Source organism: Megascapheus bottae, chromosome 28 (assembly GCF_031878675.1).
Source record: "Megascapheus bottae isolate mThoBot1 chromosome 28, mThoBot2.hap1, whole genome shotgun sequence".
NCBI lineage: Eukaryota > Metazoa > Chordata > Mammalia > Rodentia > Geomyidae > Megascapheus > Megascapheus bottae.
The window spans coordinates 11,836,540-11,858,288 of record NC_143536.1 but is presented as its reverse complement, the minus strand read 5'-3'; the positions used below and the strand labels follow the sequence as shown (position 1 = coordinate 11,858,288).

General features: G+C 47.0%; 1 protein-coding gene across 1 annotated transcript; it reads left to right on the top strand.

Moving 5' to 3' along the window:
• Positions 1-6,751: 6,751 nt before the first annotated feature.
• Positions 6,752-19,268, top strand: C28H22orf31 (chromosome 28 C22orf31 homolog). Its single transcript, XM_090320072.1, is given in 5 exon segments — positions 6,752-7,048; positions 7,167-7,565; positions 17,142-17,585; positions 18,829-19,204; positions 19,207-19,268. Coding segments are annotated over 5 exon segments (1,578 nt in total).
• Positions 19,269-21,749: the final 2,481 nt, after the last annotated feature.

The following is a 21,749-nucleotide window of genomic DNA, read 5'->3' as shown; positions in this document are numbered from 1 at the left end:
AGAAGAGTCTTCGGAAGAACATCAAAGAAAAACAAATATGGCTTCTGTGGTCATTATTAAAAATATTTTTTGCCAGCCCAATAATTTTCTTTGAAGATGAGTTTTTATGGATTGAACAGCAGCAAGTAATTTACATACTGCCTTGGGATTGGTCAGCCTTTCTTACTGCTCTAAAAGTAATTTACATACTAGGTTGGGATTGGTTAACCATCCCTAATGCTCTAGAGGAAAACTTTGGCCACCATATTGTCATGGGGCTTTAGGACACTGAGGAAACCTCACAGCTATTTATTGCATCTGCTTCCAGGACAGAAAGACACCAGGAAGGATAAGTCATGGAGTGACAACCATGGTGACTCATCTTCAGAAGCTGCCTATGCCGTTTTTACTATTTCCTAGCTTTAAAACTTTGAGTGTGAGTATACTGTTCTGGTTCTAACCAACAAGCTAACCAAACTGAAGGAAATCCAGCCCTCAAAGCCTGCAGCTGCTAATGTGGTGTGACACTCGGCTTAGAAGCAGCAACAGCCTCCTCGGCCCACTAGAAGCAGGGCCCCGCCCTTCTGGTAAATTGAACAATAAAAGTTTTAATGCATTGGCTACTTGCCAGGGATTAAATCCATGGCTGGGAAAACTGGAAGCTGGGCCCAGCAGAGGAGTAGCCACAGAGGGTCCTATTGCAAAAGTGGGAGGGGAAGTGGCAATTCTGTCTGGGCAGGGGTGGCCGGAACCCTGGTCTGTGGAGCACTTTACTTCATACCTCTCTGAACTGCCACAAGTCCAAGCTGAGGAGGTGTTTGCCTAGAAAGGGGATAGAAAAAGTGAGGAAGACATTTCATCATCATCACAGGAAGAGGCATGATGCCACAGAGTGGTTACTTGGGTATCTCAGATACACTGAGGATTGGAGAAAAAAGGACTTCCATCTTGAGAGGAAGACAATGGAGAGGAGAGGAATAAATAGTGACCTCGGCAGGTCCTTCTTGATGTATACTTCTGGGTGCCAGCTGCAGTCTCAAGGTCAAAGTGAATGTGGAAAGAACGCCAATCATTTTTTCTCTCCCACACAGACGCTGCATGACAGTAGCCAGCCAGATGAACCTGCCAAGTGGTGCAAGTGGCTTGAGCAGCCCTCACCTCAAAGCCATGTAGGTAGTTTGGTTTTAAGGCATGCATTCAACTCCCTCTGAGTAAGTCGTCTGCACTCAGGAGCCACAGGCAGACAAAGACTATGGATGCAAACTCCTGGCTTCTCTCAAGTGTTCTGTATTAACTGTTCCCAGTATAAACACAATCAGCTTGGTATGTTTTTTTTGTTGTTGTTGTTTCATTTAAAAAAATATTTTAATTAAAATAATCAGCTGTTAAGCACACTGTTGTTTTGTAAAGACCACGACAACTGAACCATAGGGAAAAAAAAAATTAACTGCTTAAGAAAGTGACAGAAGTTCGCCCCCCTCTTTTTTTATTGGCTGGCTGTTCTTCTGGGTCTTAGGGCTGATGCCACCTGCTGCCTGGGCTTCCTCTGAGAAACAGATCACCCAACCATTTGTTTCAAGCAGCATTTGCAGGCAGAGCTGACCCAACTACATGCCAGGTCTGAGGCAGGCACTGTCTTCTTTATGTAGTACACACCAAATTTCACTCAATTTCCCTTTAAAACATGTTTTAAAGTCTTAATAAAGATCTATGTGCGCTGGGTGCTAGTGGCTCACGCCTGTAATCCTAGCTACTCAGGAGGCTGAGATATGAGGATGATGGTTTAAAGCCAGCCTGAGCACAAAAATCTATGACACTCTTTATCTCCAATTAACCACCAGAAAACCAGAAGTGGAGCTGTGGCTGAAGGGGTAGAGCAGTAGCCTTGAGCTTAAAAGTTCGGGGACAATGTCCAGGCCTAGAGTTGAAGTCCCATAATCGACAGACCGACAGACAGACAGACACAGACACACAGACAATCTATGTATGAGCACAGGAACTTTCCCCTAATTGTGTCTTCTTTGTACTCATGCTAAAATTCATAATTTGACATTTTAACCATTACACCCATATGTATCCTTCCTTCCTTCATTCCTTTCTTTGGACTGGGGCTTGAACTCAGGGACTTATACTCTCAATCAGCTTTCTTGCTTGTGCCTGACACTCTAGCACTTGAGCCAGATCTCCAGTCTGACACTGAGTTAGACATGAATTTTTCTTGCTGGACTGGTCTCAGCCTTTCCCGTAGTGGATATGTTTTGTGAGTGCACATGTGCACGCATGTGCACCAGTCCTGGGGTTTGAATTCAGGGCCTGGGCACTAAGCCTGAGCTTTTTTTGATAAAAGTGAGTACTGCCACTTGGACCACAGTTTTACTTACAGGTTTTTTTGTTGTTGTTTTGTTCTGTTTTGTTTTTTAGTAGTTAATTGGAGATAAGAGTTCCACAGACTTTCCTGCCTGGGTGACTTTGAACTTTAATCATAAGTGGAAGCCATCAGGGGCCGGGAGTTTGGCCTAGTGGTAGAGTGCTTGCCTAGCATGCACAACGCCCAACGTTCGATTTCTCGGTACCACATACATAGAAAAAAGCCGGAAGCGGTGCTGAGGCTGAAGAGGTAGAGCTCTAGCTTTGAGAAAGTCCAAGGACAGTGCTCAGGCCCTGAGCCCAAGCCCCAGACTGGCAACAACAACAACAAAAACTAAATAAATTAATTAAAAAAATAAAGAAAATAAATGGAAGCCATCAACACTTTGTTATTCATATGTATTTCTTTATTTCACTCCTTCTCCTCTCTCTTTCCCCCCTCCCTTCCCTGATCTCTCTGGATGGGGTCTTGCTGTAGAACTCAAGCTGGCCTCAGACTTGAGCTCAAGCAAGCTTCCTGCATCAACCTCCCAAATTGGGACTCTAGGTATGGGCTATTGTGCCTGGCTCCCATATGTATCTTAAAGTTAGTTAATAACAATCAGTAAAAGATTCCTCCAGTCAACAAAATCAAATCTGAAAAAAAAAAAATAATAGTACACATGGACCTAAAACAAGTCTTGTAAAGTAAAGCCTGTGGCCCAAATCTACTAGTTTCTATACAGTCCATAAGAAAGTCTGGATTTAAAATGTTTTTAATGTTTAAAGGACAATACATTGTAACATGCAAAAACCACCTGAAACTCACAGTTCAGTGTTCATGAAGTTTTACTGAAACAATCATAGCTATTCATTTAGTCTCTGGCTGCTTTTGCCCAACAGACTCAAGAGTGAGTTGAATAACTGCAGCAGAGACAATATGCCGTCCACAAAGTCCATGCGATTCACGATTTTTGTCCTAGCTTAGAGGATTAGGTAGCATTCCAACCTTAATATAAATATGGTGTAATGCCTATTACCAAAAAATACCTAATCTGGAGCGTCTTAAGGTGATATATTTTATTGTAATCATCTATTGCTTTTGGTCATCAATGACCATCTATGCAATAGCCAACTGGCTGTCGGTTCCTAGTGAGCCTAAATTCAATGTCCTTCTTTAAGATTCACAATGGATGCACTATGTCTCTCAAAAATTTAAGTAACTTGTCAAAGAGGCCAAAACAAATTTTCAAAAAAGGCTAAGTCAAATGGCATTTTTGAAAATACTCAAGTATATAAACAGCTGATATGCAAGATGATCAGCGTCACTACTTTCCAGGTGTGTCCAAGCAATTCTATTAGCACTAATGAAGTCCCCAAGAGGTTCAGAATTCTACACAGTATGAAGCTTATGCCATTAGTCAACCTCAGGCTTTATGACAATACATGCCACTGTCTAAGGGGACAAATTCCAGAGGAGGAGTTCCAGAGAGGACAGTCTAGATCCCACCATTAGCTTCTATATTTCTCCTCATTAGTTGTGAAAGATGGGAATGTATTTCAAAGGCAGAAAGGAGAGATGGGAGATCATTTGGGGTTGTCTACACACTGTAATTAGAAGTAGCATTGATGGGGAATGAGCTAAATGTTTCTTTTTTTTATATAAAGTCAGCATTCAAAAATGCAAACCACCAGTAATTTAACTATTACCAAACTGTGCAGAATCTAAGTATTGGAATAATTTTTTCCATCCACAAAATTTTAGAGAAAATTATAGTATCACAAAATATGAAATGGCAAGCTTGGCATATTCTCAGCATGAAACGTGTTTTCTATTGGGAAGGACAGAAAAAAAAAAAAAACAAAAAAACAGTGGGGAAACCCTTGACAGGATGTGATTCTAAAGACCATGTGGTATATCTCTAAAATTGCTTCTGGAACTGGAGGGGACAAGCTATCAAAGCACTGATATACTAGGATTTTAAGAAGCCAAGTTGATGAGCCTGTGCACTGAAAATCTGGGCTACTAATCACAAATCAGTTCACAATGATAATTTATCTTCCCTTACTCCAGACTGTTAAATAAGATCACACTAAGATTCGGGGCCTAAACTTACTAAGAGCTGCTGTATTTGACCTAGCAAATCAAAAGAGCCTGGGAGTTGTTCACCCACTGCTTTCCAGAGGGGAACCAGTCGTTTCCACTCAGGCCTATTTTGCCATAGAGGACATTAAATCCTGAACACACAGATGGCAAAGTGGAGCAACGGGTTACTAGGTTACAGTTATGTTGACATGTCCTGGCTCTCAGAACGTCCCTCCCTCACTCCTCACATACTGCAAACAGTAGAAGCCATCAAAATGTCCAAGTCTCAGAGACAGCAGCCATCACTCAGAACCACTAATTCAGGCGTAGAGTCCTGGGGAGACCCTCATTCTACCAACCCAAAGCCAGGCTTTGTCTTTTACTAGCAGGCATTCATCAAACGGGGAGCTCATGGCATTCCCAGGTAAACCGAGGTATAAAAAGTCGTTAAAATGTTTATTGCCTGTCTTCTGTATGTGGGTGGCTACCTACAGTGTATCATTTAATCTTCACAACACCTTGCAAGAAGATTCATCATTACCCTCCTCCTCCTCCCATCTGTAAAAATTACAGTTCCGAGAGCTGAAGGCATGGACCAAAGTCACACAACACATGATAATACAATCTTAGCTTTTTCACTAATCCAAGCTGGCAAGTCACGAAACAACTCTTCAGTTCCCTTTCGGCGGCAAAATCCTGCCCTTGCGACACCCCGGTCTGTCATGTTGGGTGGAAAACCCAGAGGCCAGTTTTCCTACTCCAGCAGCCTGGTAATGAACCCATCCCTTCCCTTGCTTTCACAAATGCCTATTCTCAACCCCCAAACAACCTGCTGAGAAACATCCCTGGGCCAGGCAACACCCTCGCACTCGCTCTTCAGCTTGGAAAGAATTCTCCTACACGCAAGAAAGAGTGTGTGAGGGAGCTCAGGGGGAAATCCCGGCCTGGCCTAGGGGGTGGGGTTACCCAGGACACCGGATTTGGAATTGCCCTCTTCGGATGAACGCCTGAAACCTGGTAGCAGAGAAGTTTCCTATCGCCAGCTTTTTTTCCCCTCCCTCCCTGCTGGATCACCTGAGTCATAAGGGAACTTCAAAGCGGCCCCGGCAGAACGAAGGAAGGAAGGAAGGAAGGAAGGAAGGAAGGAAGGAAGGAAGGAAGGAAGGAAGGAAGGAAGGAAGGGGCTTCCCGGAGAGGAAAACGGGGGGTCTTCTAGGACCCCGACCTGGCGGTACAACTCCGCGGCTCGCCGGGCCGAGCGGGCGCAGTGGGGACCCGGACGGAAGGCCGGGGGGCGCCGCCTCTACGCCCGCTCCCGCGCGGGGAGGCACGCGGCACCCGGCGGAGGAGAAAAAGGGGCCGAGCGCGCATCTCCTGGGGGGCGCTGGGCGCTGACGGTCCTAAGAGGGGAGTGTGGGGCGCGCCGCCCCGAGGCGGGGAAGCCGCCCGGGACCCCGGGGATGGGGTCTCGAGAGGTGCCAGGGCGCCGGGGCGGGGGAAGCGTCCCAGGCCTGGGGGCGTCGCTGAGGGACTCGGGTGGCGGCTCCCAGGATCCGAGATCGAGGGGCGTCTCCACCGCAGGGCGTCGCCGCCGAGGGTCTTGACGGCCGGGTGCAGGGAGGCACCGGGACGCAGAGGGAGCCGGGGCTGGGGGCGTCGCGGAGGGGCGCCAGCCCGAGGCGAGCAGGCGGAGCCCGGGCGTCTCTACGGGGTCCGGGGAAGGGGCCCCCGGAGGTCCCGCCGCGGCTCCGGAGCGGGCCCCACCGAGGGCAAGCGCCGGGAAGGAGGAGGGGGTCGCACACTCACCGGGGCCGAGGCCGGGGCTGGGCGCGGGCCGGGCCGCCAGCGTGAGCGCGGCGGCGGAGAGCAAGGCGAGGCGGGCGGCGGGCGGCGCCATGGGCCGTCAGTGCGGGGCCCCGGGGCGCGGCCCGGGGGAGAGGGGGCAGCGCTGGGAGCCGGGGGCGGCCATGGGAGCGAGACGCGGGGCCGAGGGTAGCCCCGCCCCGGCCTCCCGGCCGCCCCGCCCCGGCCCCGCCTTCCCCGGCGCCGCCACCGCCCAGGCCTACGGAGCCCGCTCGACTTCTCCGGGAGGCCTCAGGCGAGCGGAGCCGAAGGCGCATGCGCGCCCCGCCCCACTCCTGCCACTCACGCCGGGCCCCGCCCACTCGCCCTCACCTGGGCCCGCCCGGCCGGACGCCTCGTGCAGGGCTCTGGGGGGGGCGGCCGGGGGCGGGGCCGGGCCGGGGGCGGGGCCGGGCCCAGGCGTCCCGGGGCTGAGGTTCGGCCCCCGCCCCCGCGGGCCGCTCCTCCGGTGACCCGTGCTCCACCCTCGTTCGGGTCATGACCCACGCGCGGGTCGGCCACAGCGGTCCCAGTCGGAACAGCAGGGTGCAGACCGCTCGTGTCGTCCCCCTGGAGGGCCCGGGGCGGGTGGAGAGGAAACTGAGCTCTTGGCTGCTGGTTAACCGGGGTGCTCGTCGCCGGCCGCGGCGCCCTGCACGCCGAGAAAACGCGCGCGTTTCCTTCCCGAGCCGTGCCGGCCCCGCGTGCTGCGCCCTGCGCCTGTCGCTCCTCGTGGGTCGGGCGCAGGAACGCCTCGGTCTCGGGCTGAGCCTGCAGACCGGAGCCACAGTGGGTGTGAGGTGAGGTCCGAAGTGGATCGCCCGAGGGCAAGTCCAGAAGTGGAAGGCGCAGCCTCGGCGAGGCGCTCGGGGCACCGGTGACTGACCGACCCGCCGGGCCCCGCTCCCCGCAGGCTTCCCCAGCCTCCCCCCCATCCCCGGGCGGAGCGGATTTCCCCACTGCTCCCTCCTGGAACCCCGCGGTGACGCCCGGTGGGACAGGTCCGGGCAGTGCGCCGGGCGCTTTCAAGTCCCCGGTCCCGGGCTGGCAAGTGCTGGCCTGCGCCCCCGCTCGGCGGCGGGAATTCAGCCCTCGTGTGCCGACTCGCTGGCGCTCCCCGCCCCGCGGGCTCCCCGCTCCGGCCCGGGGTACCCCGCGCCCCGCGTGCTCCCCCACCCCGCGCCGGCACAGCCGCCTCCCGCGAGGCCCCTCTGGTCCTTGTCCCTCTCCACCCGCGCCTCCTAGCCTGCGGCAAGACGGGTCTTGTTCCACGGCTTGTTTTCACCGAATCCTCCAGGCTTCTTACTGGGAGGTAGGGACGCCCCTGTCACCCAGCTGGGCTCCATCCGCTGGGGACACATCTTCAGCCTCCCTCCTGCTGCTGCCTCTCACTCTAGGTTGGCCTCCATGTCCTCAGGAGGGTGTGTGTGGGGGGGGGGAACTTTAGACGCCCCAAAGTATTTATTACAGAGATAGAAAATGAAGGAGAGGAGGAGGAGAGAGGGAGTGTTGGGTACTACTTTGGAGGCTGAGATCTGAGAATTACAGTTCAAAAACCAGCCCAAGATAAAACAGTCTGAGATTCTTATCTGCAAGTAACCAGCAAAACGGTGAAAGTGGAGATGTGGCTCAAATAGTAAAGCACTTAAAAAAAAAAAAAACAAGGCCAGGTATGGTGGCTCACACCTGTAACCCTAGCTACTCAGGAGGCTGAGATCTGAGGATCAAGGTTCAAAGCCTGCCTGGGCACAAAAGGACCTGAGATTTTTATCTCCAATTAACCTTTAGAAAACGGGGAAGTGAGGCTTGGCTCAAGGGTAGAGCGGTACCCTTGACCTGCAGAGCTCAGGGCCAACACCCAGGCCCAGGGGTAGTGTGATAGCCTTGAGCTGAAGAGCTCAGGGACAGAGTCCAGGCCAAGTTCGAGCCCCTAGCAGTAGTGTTTGCCTAGCATGCACAGAGCCCTGGGTTTGATTCCTTGGTACCACATAAACAGAAAAAGCTGGAAGTGGTGCTGTGCTGTGAGTTAAGTGGTAGAGGGTTAGTCTTGAGAAAGCCCAAGGACAGTGTCCAGGCCCTAGTGCAAGCCCCAGGAAGGGGGTGGTGGTGAAAGAGAGAATGCAAGGCCTTGAGTTCAAGCCTGATTACTGGCTTTCCCCACCCCACCCCAAATTAAGTGTTAGCAAATTGATCTGTGGACTGTTTTCAGTAGTATGCTGGAGGCTGACAGGTAGAGCACTCCCTAAGTGTGCAGGGGGTCCTGGCAGAACCTTATGTTCAAGGCTAGCCACACCTCCACTTCCAGCCCTTTTGGTAATTTGATTGAGGATAAAAGCCTCCTAGTTCTTGATTCATTTGGCTTTGAACCATAATCCTCAGATCCCAGCCTCTTGAGTAGTTAGGGTTACAGTTTGAGTCACTGGAGGCTGGCTCATTCTACTTGTTTTAGTTTTAGTTTTAGTTTTTTGCCAGTCCTGGGACTTGCACTCAGGGCCTAGTCACTGTCAGTGAGCACTTTTGCTCAAGACTAACACTCTGCCACTTGAGCCACAGCAACTGCTTCTGGCTTTTTCTATGTGATACCAAGGAATGGAATCCAGGACTTCATGCATTCCAGGCCAGCACTCTACCACTAGGCCACACTCCCAGCTACTTTATTATTCCAGTTTCACAGAGAAAAATAAGGAGGCACACAGAAGGTTTGAAATAAGATTCATTTGCTCACCACTGAGTATCCAGGCCTCCTGATCACAGCTTCGGACTGCTGTGCCCCTGTAGGGAGGTGTGCTGTAGTAAAGCCAGTTCCATTTTTTTTTTTTTTTGGTCGGTTGTGGGACTTGAACTCTGGGCCTGGGTGCTGACCCTGAGCGTTTCAGCTCAAGGGTACCACCCTACCCTTGAGCCACAGAGCCACTTGGAAGGTACCCTGTGGGAAAGGCTGACAGGAGCATCTCTCCTTCACTTGGCTCTCCACTGTAAGCACAAGAAGGGCCTATAATTTGCATATCTCAGTGAGAAATGATTGGTTGTTTTTTTTTAAGTTTTTTAAATTTTATTTATTTATTGTGTTTATGTGGTATCCAGGAATCAAACCCAGTGCCTCATGCATGTTAGGCAAACACTCTACCACTAAGCCACATTCCTTGTCCTGGGGATTCTTTAAACTTTATTTAAAATTTCAAGACAGTATTGGTATATAGTTTTAATTCCTTAACTCAGGAAGCAAAAGCAAGAAAAAACTTGTGGCCAACCTGGGTTATATAGCCAGACACTGTCTCAAAAAAAAAAAAATGGGGCTGGAAGCACGGCCTAGTGGTAGAGTGCTTGCCTAGCATGCACAAAACCCTGGGTTTGACTCCTCCATACCACATATAGAGAAAAAAGCCAGAAATGGTACTGTGGCTCAAGTGGTAGAGTGCTAGCCTTGAGAAAGCCCAAGTACAGTTCCGAGGCCCTGAGTTCAAGCCCCAAGACTGGAAAAAACCCATTGACATGGAAAAAATAAAAGAGAAATTTCAAGATGGTGTCAGATGGTGTGTGTGTGTGTGTGTGTGTGTGTGTCCTGGGTCTGGAAGTCAAGACCTGGGTGCTGCCTCTGAGGTTTTTATTTTATTTCTTTTTGTTGTTGTTGTTCAAGGCTTGTTCATAGCTCCATTACCTGCTTTTTCATGATGACCTGGAGATAAGTCTCAGGCCTTTCCTGCTCAGGCTGGCTTTGAAGTACAGTTCTGTGATCTCAGTCTCCTGAGTAGCTAAGATTACAAGCTTGAGCTAACAGTACCTGGCCGCAAGCAGATGATTAAAGCGAGGTAAGGCCCTTGCACACACAGAGAGCATGTCACTATCCAAGTTGCACACCCATGAAACTGGCCCTGTGTACAACAGAAAGTTCTGAGGGAGTCCCTGCCCCCTCTGGTTGCTACAAAAAGCATCCACGCGCCTTCCCACCCCACCTTTCCTCCAGCCTTAAGCCCAGCACAGGTGATGGAAACAGTGCACAAGAGGCTAAAAATACAGCTGCCTGTGGCTAGGTCACGGTGCTTAAGGGCTCAAGGTCTCTTGCCCAGTTATGCGGCCCTGGCTTTGGACAGGGAGTAGCCTGTGATATTCATGGCAATGCTTCTCATGCCTGAGGTGTTCAGCAGCTTTATTTCAAGGAAAGAGTGAAAGCATGAAGCTGTGTTCCCCGGGGCCTCCAGGAAGGTATAGCTGTCTGTTGTTTGTCTGCTTCCCATCTGCCATGAGGAGCACAGGCCAAGGGAGTGTGATTATGATGAGGACAATGACACACCTTGACTGAGAACTTACTAAGTGCTTGTAGTGCTTTTCCCAGTAGCCACCAACAACCTGCCATACACAGAGACCTGTTACATGACCTGCCTGAAGATCACCTGGTGGGGAGGCTAGGCTCTGAGCCGTGGTAGTGGACTCCAGGTCTGTGCTACTAAGGATCATGCTATTCCGGTGTTGACTCTTGACTGTAATCCTAGCTTCACAGCATGAGGTAGAAATCAGGAGGATTCTAGGCTAGCCTGGGGAAAAAGTGAGTGAGACCCTATCTCAACAAATAAAAAGGAGGCTATGGTGAGGTGCACCTGTCATCTCAGATGCTCAGATGCGTAAATAGGAGGACTGAGGTCCAGTCTGGCCCCAGGCATAAATATGAGATCCTATTGGAAAAACAACACAAGCAAAATGGGCTAGTGGGAGTGTGGTTCAAGTGGTAAGAGTAACCTGTCTAGTAAGAGCAAGGTCCTGAGTTCAAAACCCTAGGATACCCAAATAAAAGAACCATGGTACATTATCTCCTTGTATTTATAGGACTGTCAACAAGCACTTGGTAAATGGTCCAGGACTGGGATTAGGGTGAGGAAAGGTATTAATTCACACTTAAAATTTAAGAGCACTTAATAAAAACACAGTAAAAACCTCAGTCATCAACTTATTCTTTTCTTTTTTTATTAGGTGCCAGATCAGAGGCTTGAACTCAGGGCCTGAGAGCTATCCCTGAGCTTTTGGCTCAAGGCTAATGCTCTACTACTTGAGCTACAGCTTCACTTCCAGCTTTTTTTTTTTTTTTAATAGTAATTTAAAGACTGATTCTTTTGCCTTGGCCGGCTTTGAACTGTGATCCTCAGATCTCAGCCTCTTGAGTAGCCAGTATTGCAGGTATGAACTACTAGAGACCAGCTAAGTTAAATATTTATATATGGAATACATAGATTTTATGAGGGGCTAGGAATGTGGCTTAGTGGCAGATTGCTTGCCTAGTATACATGAAACCCTGGGTTCCATTCCACATACACAGAAAAAGCCAGAAATGGCTCTGTAGCTCAAGTGGTAGAATACCAGCCTTGAGCAAAGAAGCTCAGGGTGAGTGCCCAAGGCCCTGGGTTTAATCCCCAAAACTGACAAAAAAAATTATCGTCAACCTTTAACTGTAATATAGAAATGAGTGCCAAAAAAAAACAAAAACAAAAACAACAAAAACTGCACACAGAGCCTGGCACTGGTGGCTCATGCCTATAATCCTAGTTACTGAGGAGGCTGAGATCTGAGGATCATAGTTCAAAGCCAGCCCAGGCACTAAAGTCAGTGAGACTCTTATCTCCAATTAACCATCACAGTGGTGCTGTGGTTCAAGTGATAGAGTTTTAGCCTTGAGCTGAAGAGCCCAAGCCCCACTACCAAAAAAAACCTACACAGTAAGTGTCTCGTTGTGGGGGGGGTGGGGTGGGTCTGGGAGGAAAGAGGTTAGGGATCAAACCCAGAATCTTGTACATGTTAAGTACCCTAGCATATTGTGAACACTTTACATATATATATATATATATATATATATTTTTTTTTTTTTTTTGCCAGTCCTGGGCTTGAGCTCAGGGCCTGAACACTGTTCTTGAACTCTCTCAAGGCTAGAGCTCTACCACTTGAGCCTCAGCACCACTTCCGGCTTTTTTGTATGTATGTGGTACTGAGGAATGGAATCCGGGTCTTCGTGCATGCTAGGCAAGCACTTTAACCACTAGGCCAAACTCCAGGCCCTATATTTATTTCTTTAAGACAGAATGTATGCGACCCAGACTGACCTTGAATTAATGATCCTCAATTTTATTGTTGCTGTTGGTGGTACTGAGGCTTGAAGGCACTGGGTCTTACCCTTACTAAGAAAAGTAAGAATTCACAGAAAAAGGCTCAGAGTCGTCGTCTTCCTCCTCCTCCTCCTCCTCCTCCTCCTCCTCCTCCTCCTCCTCGTCCTCCTCCTCCTCTTCTTCTTCTTTCGACTGTGGGCCTTGAACTCAGGGCCTAGGCAACTGTCCATAAGGTCTTTTTGCCCAAGGCTAACTCTACCACTTGAAGTCACAGCTCCACTTCTGGATTCCTGGTGGTTAATTTGAAATAAGTGTCTCTCATGAACTTTCCTGCCCACGCTGGCTTTGCACTGTGATCCTCAGATCTCACCCTACTGAGTAACTAGGATTATAGTAGGTATGAGTCACCAGCACCCAGCTCAGGTTCTTCTCAATTGGCCAGTCCTCCAGAAAGAGAATAGGAACTAAGAAACACTAAAGAGAAGAAAGAAAGGAAAGAAGAAAGATTATAGCTGCTAAAAATACTAAGAGGAAAGCTTGGTGAAGTATGAAAGAAGAGCAGATGTGTGTTTGTAAATAGCAGTGCTGGCTTAGAGAGGGTCAGGGAACACAGCTCCAAATGATGGATGGGAAATAAAGGCTATTTAGATTGCCCTCGCAGAATGCAATTTAAAAGCATCAGATGGGGCACACAGTCTCCTTTGAGCAACACGGAGGCCATAGTGCGTCAACCTCACATTCTATGTATCAAGTGTTGACATCAAAGGTGGAGGCAGTTACTATGGTTTCAGGACCCTGGACCAAAGAAGTCATCTGTCCAGCCTAGTGTTACAATTCTAAACATCTTTGAGTGGCTTAGAATAAGGGTAAGAGAGATGGGTGAAACCCAGCATCTGTTGGTTATAAGATGGTTCCCAAGCAACTCATGCCTCAGTTTCCTCATCTGTGAAAAAAGCAGCAAAAGTACCCACACCCATGGCTATTTTTTTTCCCCAAGATATGATGCTTGGCCAGGTGCTGCTGACTCACATCTGGCTACTCAGGAAGCTGAACTCTCAGAATCAAGGTTTGAAGCCAACCTGGCTGGGGCAGACAAGTTTAAGAGACAAAACTCCAGTGAATCAGCAAATGTTGGAAACAGAAGTGTAGCTCAGCTGGGAGTGTGGCCTAGTGGTAGAGCGCTTACCTAGCATGCACGAAGCCCTGGGTTTGATTCCTTGGTACCACATACATAGAAAAGGCCAGAAGTGGTACTATGGCTAAGATGGTAGAGCTCTAGCCTTGAGAAAACCCAAGAACAGTGCACAGGCTCTGAGTTCAAAGCCTGGGACTAGCAAAAAAACAAAAAAGAAAAGAAAGAAAGGAAAGAAATGTAGCTCAAGGGGTTGAGTGCCAGCCTGGAGTAGAATGTAAGCTAAGTAAGACTGTGAGGTCTCAGGTTCAAACCCCTACTACTAGAAAAAATGAAGACATGGAAGCCAGGCTCGGTGGCTCACACCTATAATTCTAGCTACTCAGGAGGCTGAGATCTGAGGATCATGGTTCAAGCCAGCCCAGACACTAAAAAGTCCACTGAGATTCGTATCTCCAACTAACCACTAGAAAACTGGAAGTGATGCTGTGGCTCAAGGGGTAGGGCAATGGCCTTGAGCTGAAGAGCTCAGGAACAGCACCCAGGCCCACAACTGACCAGTACTTGGAAAGTGACCAGGACAGTATGTGCTCATCAGTAAGCATTCAGTGAATTCTTGTATGGCATAGGAGTAATAACACAATCGAAGTTACTTAGAGTTGGTTCTAGGAAGGGCAGGGGTTACCTTTGAGGTGCAGCCCATTGAAGGGCTTTACACTCTGAATGGAGAAAAGGTTGAACTGGATTAAATTTGAAGAACAGGTGGCGGGCGCTGTCCACATGAGCAGCTATGTGCCCGAGGAGGTTTAAGGCTCTGCTCAGAGTCAGATATGTGGTACCTGGTCATTGGGTTACAGAACCAGGAAAGCAAAAATGATGGCAGAAGGAGGTGTGGGAAAGCTAAATCCACAGGAGGAAGGAAGCCAAGCATGGTGGATATGTCTATAATCCCAGCCCTGGGAAGGCTATGATCTTGAGTTCCAGGCTAGCCTGGATCCTATCTCAAAATAAAATGAAACAGAAAGCAGGGAAAGAGCAGTGAGAAACAGGAGAGCTACTCTAAGCCTTTTTGTCTGGACCCAGCCTCTGTTGGTGCTAGGCTGCATTGTCAAGTAGTCCCAAGAATCTGGTTCCTCTTCTCACATTCACCAGTTTTTTTGTGTTTTGGTATTTTTGTCCCCCATGGTCATGGGGCTTGAACTCAGGGCCTGGACACTGTCTCTGAACTCTTTTTGCTCAAGGCTAACACTACCACTTTAAGCCACAGTGCTACTGCCGTTTTTCTGGTGGTTCATTAGAGGTAAGAATCTCACAGACTTTCCTACCGAGGCTGGCTTTGAACTGTGATCCTCGGATCACACCCTCCTAAGTAGCTAGGATTACAGGTAAGAGCCACCCAGCCTATATTCACCAACTTTAAAAGGATGCTTGCCTGCCCAGTCTCCAGACATTTGCAAACCTTTTCCAAAGATAAACCTTTCCCAACTCCCTGCTCTAAAATTGACCCACCTCTGGCAAGGCCAGGACTGGAGACTGAATGGGTGGCATTGTTTTTCCAAGTGTCTGTGGGTCCAGATGCTGTGGGCCAGGAGTGCAACATAGCCTGCAATATGGTCTGCTTGCAGACTTTGAGTCACTACAGGGATAACACTCAAAAACTCAAACAAGAAGTGGTGCTTGGCTCAAGGGATAGGACGGTAGCCTTGAGCTGAAGAGTTCAAGCCCCACGACCAACAAAACAAACAAAAAACTCAAGCAGGTCAGCTGGGAGTTTGGCCTAGTAGTAGAGTGCTTGTCTAGCATGTGCAAAGACCTGGGTCCGAATCCTTGGTTCCATATACATGGAAAAGTCAGAAATGGTGTTGTGGTTCAAGTGTTAGAGAGCTAGCCTTGAGGAAAGCCCAAGGACAGTGCTCAGGCCCTGAGTTCAAACCCCAGAACTAGCAAAACAACAACAACAACAAAAAAAAAAACATCCTCAAATAGGCAATACAAGCAATTCCAGGAGTCCCTGCCAGAGTAAGACTCTGTTTTTCCATCATTTAACTCTCCTCCTCTCCTCCCACAGCCCCCCCCCCCCCCGCCACACATCTTGAGGACTCCTCCTTTGGCATTTTGTGTATGAAAACAAAACAAAACAAAAACAAACCAAAAAATCCCACCAACAGGACTAGCACCTGACAAGGAGCCGGCATTGCCCAAGAGTTCTCAGGAAGAGATGTCTTTGTTCTTAGTTCAAGCTCTTGACACTGCTCACAGCTCTAATTACTGCATTTGCCATGGGATGTAAAATAAAACCACATTCCAGACACAGTGTAGGCTCCCTGGGAGAGACACATAGAGAGAGGTGCCCAGGGCTGCAGAAACGTGTTCTTTCCTTTCTGGTCCCCAAGCTTGGCAGTTATTCTGAGAATGTAACAGTACCTTCTTTATGTGTGTGGAGGAGGCAACCTTTTGCCCATGGAGAGTGCATCAGGCTACCTGTCCCCTCAGATCTGGCCTGTGGCTCAATGGTGTTTTATGCAAAGCATGCTTTTGAAGAGCACTGTGATCTTTACCCAAGCCATTTTGGGGGGATGGGGGGGAGGGAATGAGAACTTTAAATTCTTGAGACTACGAGCAAACCAGATAGAACTTTTCTCAATATAACTGAACTGTAAAACCTGATGATGTAATATCTGCACATGCCCACGTCACAAACCAAAGTGACATCACAAATACTAGAGATAATGGCTCCAAACCACTTGCTTGGGAGCCAAAATCTAAACAAACTATTTGCTCACACATGACTGAGACAGAGAAAGATAGGTGACTAGAAATACTAAAACAAAACAAAAAAAGAGACAAAGAGAATATATATATATATAAATATATATATATATTTCTTTCCCCTACTAAGTTAGCTAAAAATAAAATTTAAGGCAACCGAAATATGGTAAGGTGATTTTATGTTTTTTTTTTTTTTATAGTTGACATTTCTTAGAAAGCCAGGTCTCTTTAAACTATCTATCCAGATTGTTTTTCTTGTTTGTGGCTAGACCTAGGAAGTGTAACTTTTGCCTTTTATGGGTCCTAGAATATATTTCCCTGTTTAGTGGCTTTTCTTGGCTCATGTGAGTCTGGTTAAGAGGTGTTTTCAGGGTTTGGCAGGCTTTACCTGCTGTCATTTCAGTGTGGCTGTGTGGTTGAGCTATGATTTTAGCTTATATAGAAGTTTTGAGTGGCCCTCCTCCTATTTCTTTTATGTCCCAGGCTCTTTTATCTTCCCAGGAGACAGAAATTGTCTTCTAGCCATAGTAAGACCTCTGTGATCCCCAACTTCCTGCCCTGGCATGTTTGGAGAGCTTGAGTATCACTGTAACTTTAAGTTCTTACCAGTAGTACTAGGGCTTGAACTTAAGGTAATTGCACTCTTCCTTAGCTTTTTTCCATCGAGACTGGTACTGTAGACCACTTGAGCTACAGCTCCAAGTTCTGGCTTTTTGCTGGTTAATTGGAGATAAAAGAGTCTCTCAGATTTGTCTGGCCAGGCTGGCTTTGAACTGTAATCTTCAGATCTCAGCCTGTTGGGTATGTTAATATTTGGCCTTCTAAGTAGACTTTCTAGTTGAAAATAGGTGGGTTTTTGTTTGTTTTAAATTCCTTTCCCTTCCACTTGTAATTCCAGCACCTGGACTATGTGAGACGAGACCCCAATATCCCCACCTATGGACTCCGACGGTCCATCTTACTGAACACCAGGCTTCAGGACTGCTATGTGGTCTCACCAGCTCTCACCAACATCTGGACAGCCAGAACATGTGCAAAGCAGGTCAAGGTCCCAGCACCAGGTCCCAGCACTTCTTGTTGGGAAGTGGTAAAGAATCCACTAATTGCCAGTTCATTTTCCCTGGTTAAGCTTGTGCTTAGACGGCAGCTGAAGGGTAGAGGCAGCCCAGTACCTTCCACCTTTGGAGAAACAAAATCCTCAAAGAGATTGAAGCCCAGGGATGAATCAATGATGAACGCCACCCAGAGACCCAGAATAAGGAACTCCATCATTTCCAAGAGCAGTTGGCCATCGGGGCCACCTCTGGGCTCACCTGGGTCTTGGAGGCTCACAGGAGGAGAGGTAGACAAGGGTCAGAGGTGGAGAAAATGTGATGGGCAGGGAGAGGGAAAAGGCAAAGCCTGAGACAGCTCAATCTTAGGGGACTTACATTCCAAGAGGAAGAAATTCTAAAGTTGAAAACAGAACTGGGGCCTAGCGCTAGTGGCTCATGCCTGTAATCCTAGCTACTCAGAAGGATTGAGGTTTGAAGCTAACCTAGGAAGGAAAGTCCTATAACACTCTTACCTCCAATTAAGCACACACACACATACACAAAGCTGGAAGTGGCACTGTGGCTCCTGTGGTAGAGTGCTAGCCTTGAGCATAAAAGCTCAGAGACAATGCCTAGGCCCTGAGTTTAAGCTCTAGGAATGGCACCAGATACTCCTCTCCTCAGCCAAAGCCAGACTGAGGGTGAGAGAGATATGGTAATACACGATAATGTACACATACATACAAACCCTAGTAAGCTAGAGCTTTGGCTATAAACTTTGGCACATGAACTTGGTAACCAAAGGCCTGATTACCATGGTGGCCTGCAGAAGAGCTGTGTGCGCCTTGGAGTTAAGTTCAATTATGGCTATAATTGAGGATGATTTTGAGTTTAACTTCTTTGTCTTGATTTTTATCATAAAAACGAAGGGATAATGGCCCCTTTCTTTCTTCCTTCCTTCCCTCCTTTTTCTTTTCTTTCTTTCTTTCTTTCTTTCTTTCTTTCTTTCTTTCTTTCTTTCTTTCTTTCTGTCCTCCTCCTCCTTCTTCTTCTCTTTCTTTCTCTGGTCTTGAACTCTGGGCCTGGGCCCTGTCCCTGAGCTCTTTAGTTCAAGGCTAGCGCTCTACCACTAGAGACACAGGACCTTTACCTGCTTTTTCTGTGATTAATTGGAGATAAGATCTCCGCCTCCTAAGTAGCTTATAGGCATGAGCCACCAGTACCTAGTGGCTTAAAGAGCTGAAGATCAAATGAGTCAATACATACAAAGGGCTTTTGTATGGTAAATAATTAGGATCCTGCATGGCATTCAATAGAGGACAGCTGTAGTTATTAACCTAGCTGTGTGGCCTTGGGCAAGCCAATCCCCAATTCTGTGCTTTTCACATTGTCTCCTACTGATGTTGCAAGCTTTAAGAATGCACTCTGACACGATAGACAAATGTTGCTTGTTGTCTGTCACCAAGACTCTGAGACACAAATCTCAGATTAATTATTTTGAGCTCCCTTCTCAAGTTTTAGCTTTGACTTCTCTGCTTTCTTCCTGGCTAGAGTAAAGAAAGTTCAAAGGAGAAAAAAGGAACAGTGTGCCAAGATTTTGAGGACAGATATGCTGAACATGTGGCCACCACCCAAGCGCCAGCTCAGGACAGTGGAACGGCAGCCTGGAAGGGCCAAACATTGCTTATGGAAACTCAAAAGAGACCGCAGTTGTTGAAGGCCACAGCAACCATCCACGGGCTCCCCACTGAGGGTTACCAGGCGCTATACCACTCTGTGGTGGAGCCCATGTTGTGGACCCCTTCAGTAGCTCCCAGGAGGTACAGCCTGGAGCTGGGGAGGGCTGTTAAACAGAAGCTCCGGGAAGCTCTGCGCAGTGAGGCTGCCATTCTAGAAGGCACTCAGAGGGACCCGCTGCCGGGCAGGAAGTGGCTGTTGTCCACGAGGAGTCTGTGCCCAAGAAATAGCCCAAGCTAAAGAGTGGAAGCTAACAAGAACTCACAAGGTTAGGTATTCTCTGTTAGATGTCTGAAAAATAAACACCACTTTGCACTTTTCAAATAATCTTGGCATGCTTTCCATATTGGGGATTTGTCCCAAGGGAACCAGGCAACTAGCCAAAATGGTTTAAGACTAAAATCCCTTCTGGATTTACTGTTTTTGGTAGGTTGTGGGGTTTGAACTCAGGATCTGGGTGCTGTCCCTGAGCTCTTTTGCTTAAAGCTAGTATTCTATCATGTTGAATCACAAATCCACCACCAGTTTTCTGGTGGTTAATTGGAGATAAGAGTCTCGCAGACTTCCCTACCCAGGCTAGCTTTGAACCTTGGTCCTCAGATCTCAGCCTCCTGAATAGCTAGGATTATAGGTATGAACCACTGGTGCCATTTTACAATTTCTTCTTTCGTTTTTAGTGTAAGATTAGGTGAGAGGGAGTTTCCATTATGTTGTTTGGGCTCGTTTTGAAATCCTAGATTCGTGTGACCTTCCTACCTCAGTATCTTAAGTAGTTTAGACTAAAGGTATGTCACTGTGCTTGGCACATGGTTAGGGAATTTTTTTTTCTTTTTTGCTAGTCCTGCGCCTTGAACTCAGGGCCTGAGCACTGTCTTTGGGCTTTTCCTCAAGGCTAGTGCTCTACCACTTGAGCCACAGCACCACTTCTGGCTTTTCTATGTATGTGGTACCGAGGAATCGAACCCAGGTCTTTGTGCATGCTAGGCAAGCACTCTACCACTAGACCAAATTCTCGACCCCTCGCTAGGTAATTTTGAGGGTAAATTTGAGGACCTCTTGAACTTCCAGAAAGGAAAAGATCTAGCAGATGAAAACAGTGATTTATAACCAAATTGTTTCTTCTTCTTTTTTTAAATAGACAGTTAAAATTCTTTGTCATTTATTACTACTTTCTCCAGCTCTCTCCACTAACGCTCAGCAGAAAATCTATAAACTGCAGAAAGCCCTATACTTAAATTCCAATAATAGGAGTTAATTGGACACTGTCATATCCTAGCCAAAGTTCCAAGCAGTGGCAAGCAAACTTCATAGAATCTGAAGAAAATTAATCTAACAGAGCAAAGACAACATATAATACATACTTGATAAAATTGTATTTTTTTACAGTCATTTGTACAATTTGTTACAAAACCATAGAAGACTACAACTTGTTTTAAATCATTTTTGGTCTGCAAATATGTAAAATCTGTGTGCAATTATCATGTATTTACAGGGCCTTGTGTTAGTCATTTTCAATGATTATTCCAACAATGTCACACTCTCAACATAAGACATGGCTTAAGATAAATATATTAGTAAATAAATATTCTGAGAACATATTTCCATAAATGAAATGTGATGCTATACATATACAGAATATACATAAGTTGTTTTCTAGCTTTTAAAACATTTTTTAAAAATGGTAATGTTGGAAAAAAAAAGAGCCCTTAGACCATTTTATTACAAAAATCTTTACAGCAAAGTCTTTATAAAATATCTTTTAAGTGCTGTGGGAAAACTTAAAAAAAAATACAAGAAGTTTTAAAATAGTGCTTTGTTAGTCCATCACAATAGTATTATATAAAGAATAGAAAAAGGCAGTTCTGTTTCAAAGACAATCTTCTTGGTTAGTCATTGTTTTTTAGACCTCATTTTGAAAGCATTAGTCCTGTGTGAACCTTGAGACCAGAAGCACATAGAAGAGGGTCTGAGCACTTGGACAGCAGTGGGAACACATGGCTTCAGCTTGAAGGAATGGGAAAGGGGCAGGGAGGGAGGTAAAGCCAGTTTAGGGCTGGAAATGTGGCTTAGTGGTAGCTTGCTTGCCTAACATGTATAAGGCCCTGGGGTTCAATTCCTCAGTGCCACATAGACAACAAAATATTAATAATAATAAAAGTAAAAGCCAGTTTAGTGGGGCTATGTCCACCAAGAGGTATGTTGTTGGTTAGAATGTCCAAACTGCCGCTTCCCACAGGTTCTGGAAGTCTGCAGTTTACAGGGCTGTCCTACACTGAGTTGGGCCCCAAGATTTCATCCTATTAACACTCAGAATGGAAGATGGGGTGGTTCTTATAGCAAGTGGGATGTTCTGTTTCTACAGCTACAAAATCACCACTTACCATCGAGGCCATTGAAAAAGGTACTAGTCACTATTATAGGAGCCTTAGAATGTCCCAGAAGAGAATTCATTTTTATTAAAACGGTGGCAGTAAAGGTAGTTGGTTATGTTATTCTGAAAACTTCTGATGAAGACAACAAAATGACAGTTGATGTTTAAGTTTTTCAAGTTTCATTTTTTGTTTCTACCACTCATAAAATATAAAAACGTGCTTTCTTCTCTCGTCTGAAGCGATTATTATTTCAAATGAAAACTGGATGCATTTATTTGAACCAGTGCAGTGGCAGCCAAATTTCTCTATTCATATAATGATTAAGGCTACGAAGTGGTTTTCCATGTAGGACTACATAGAAAG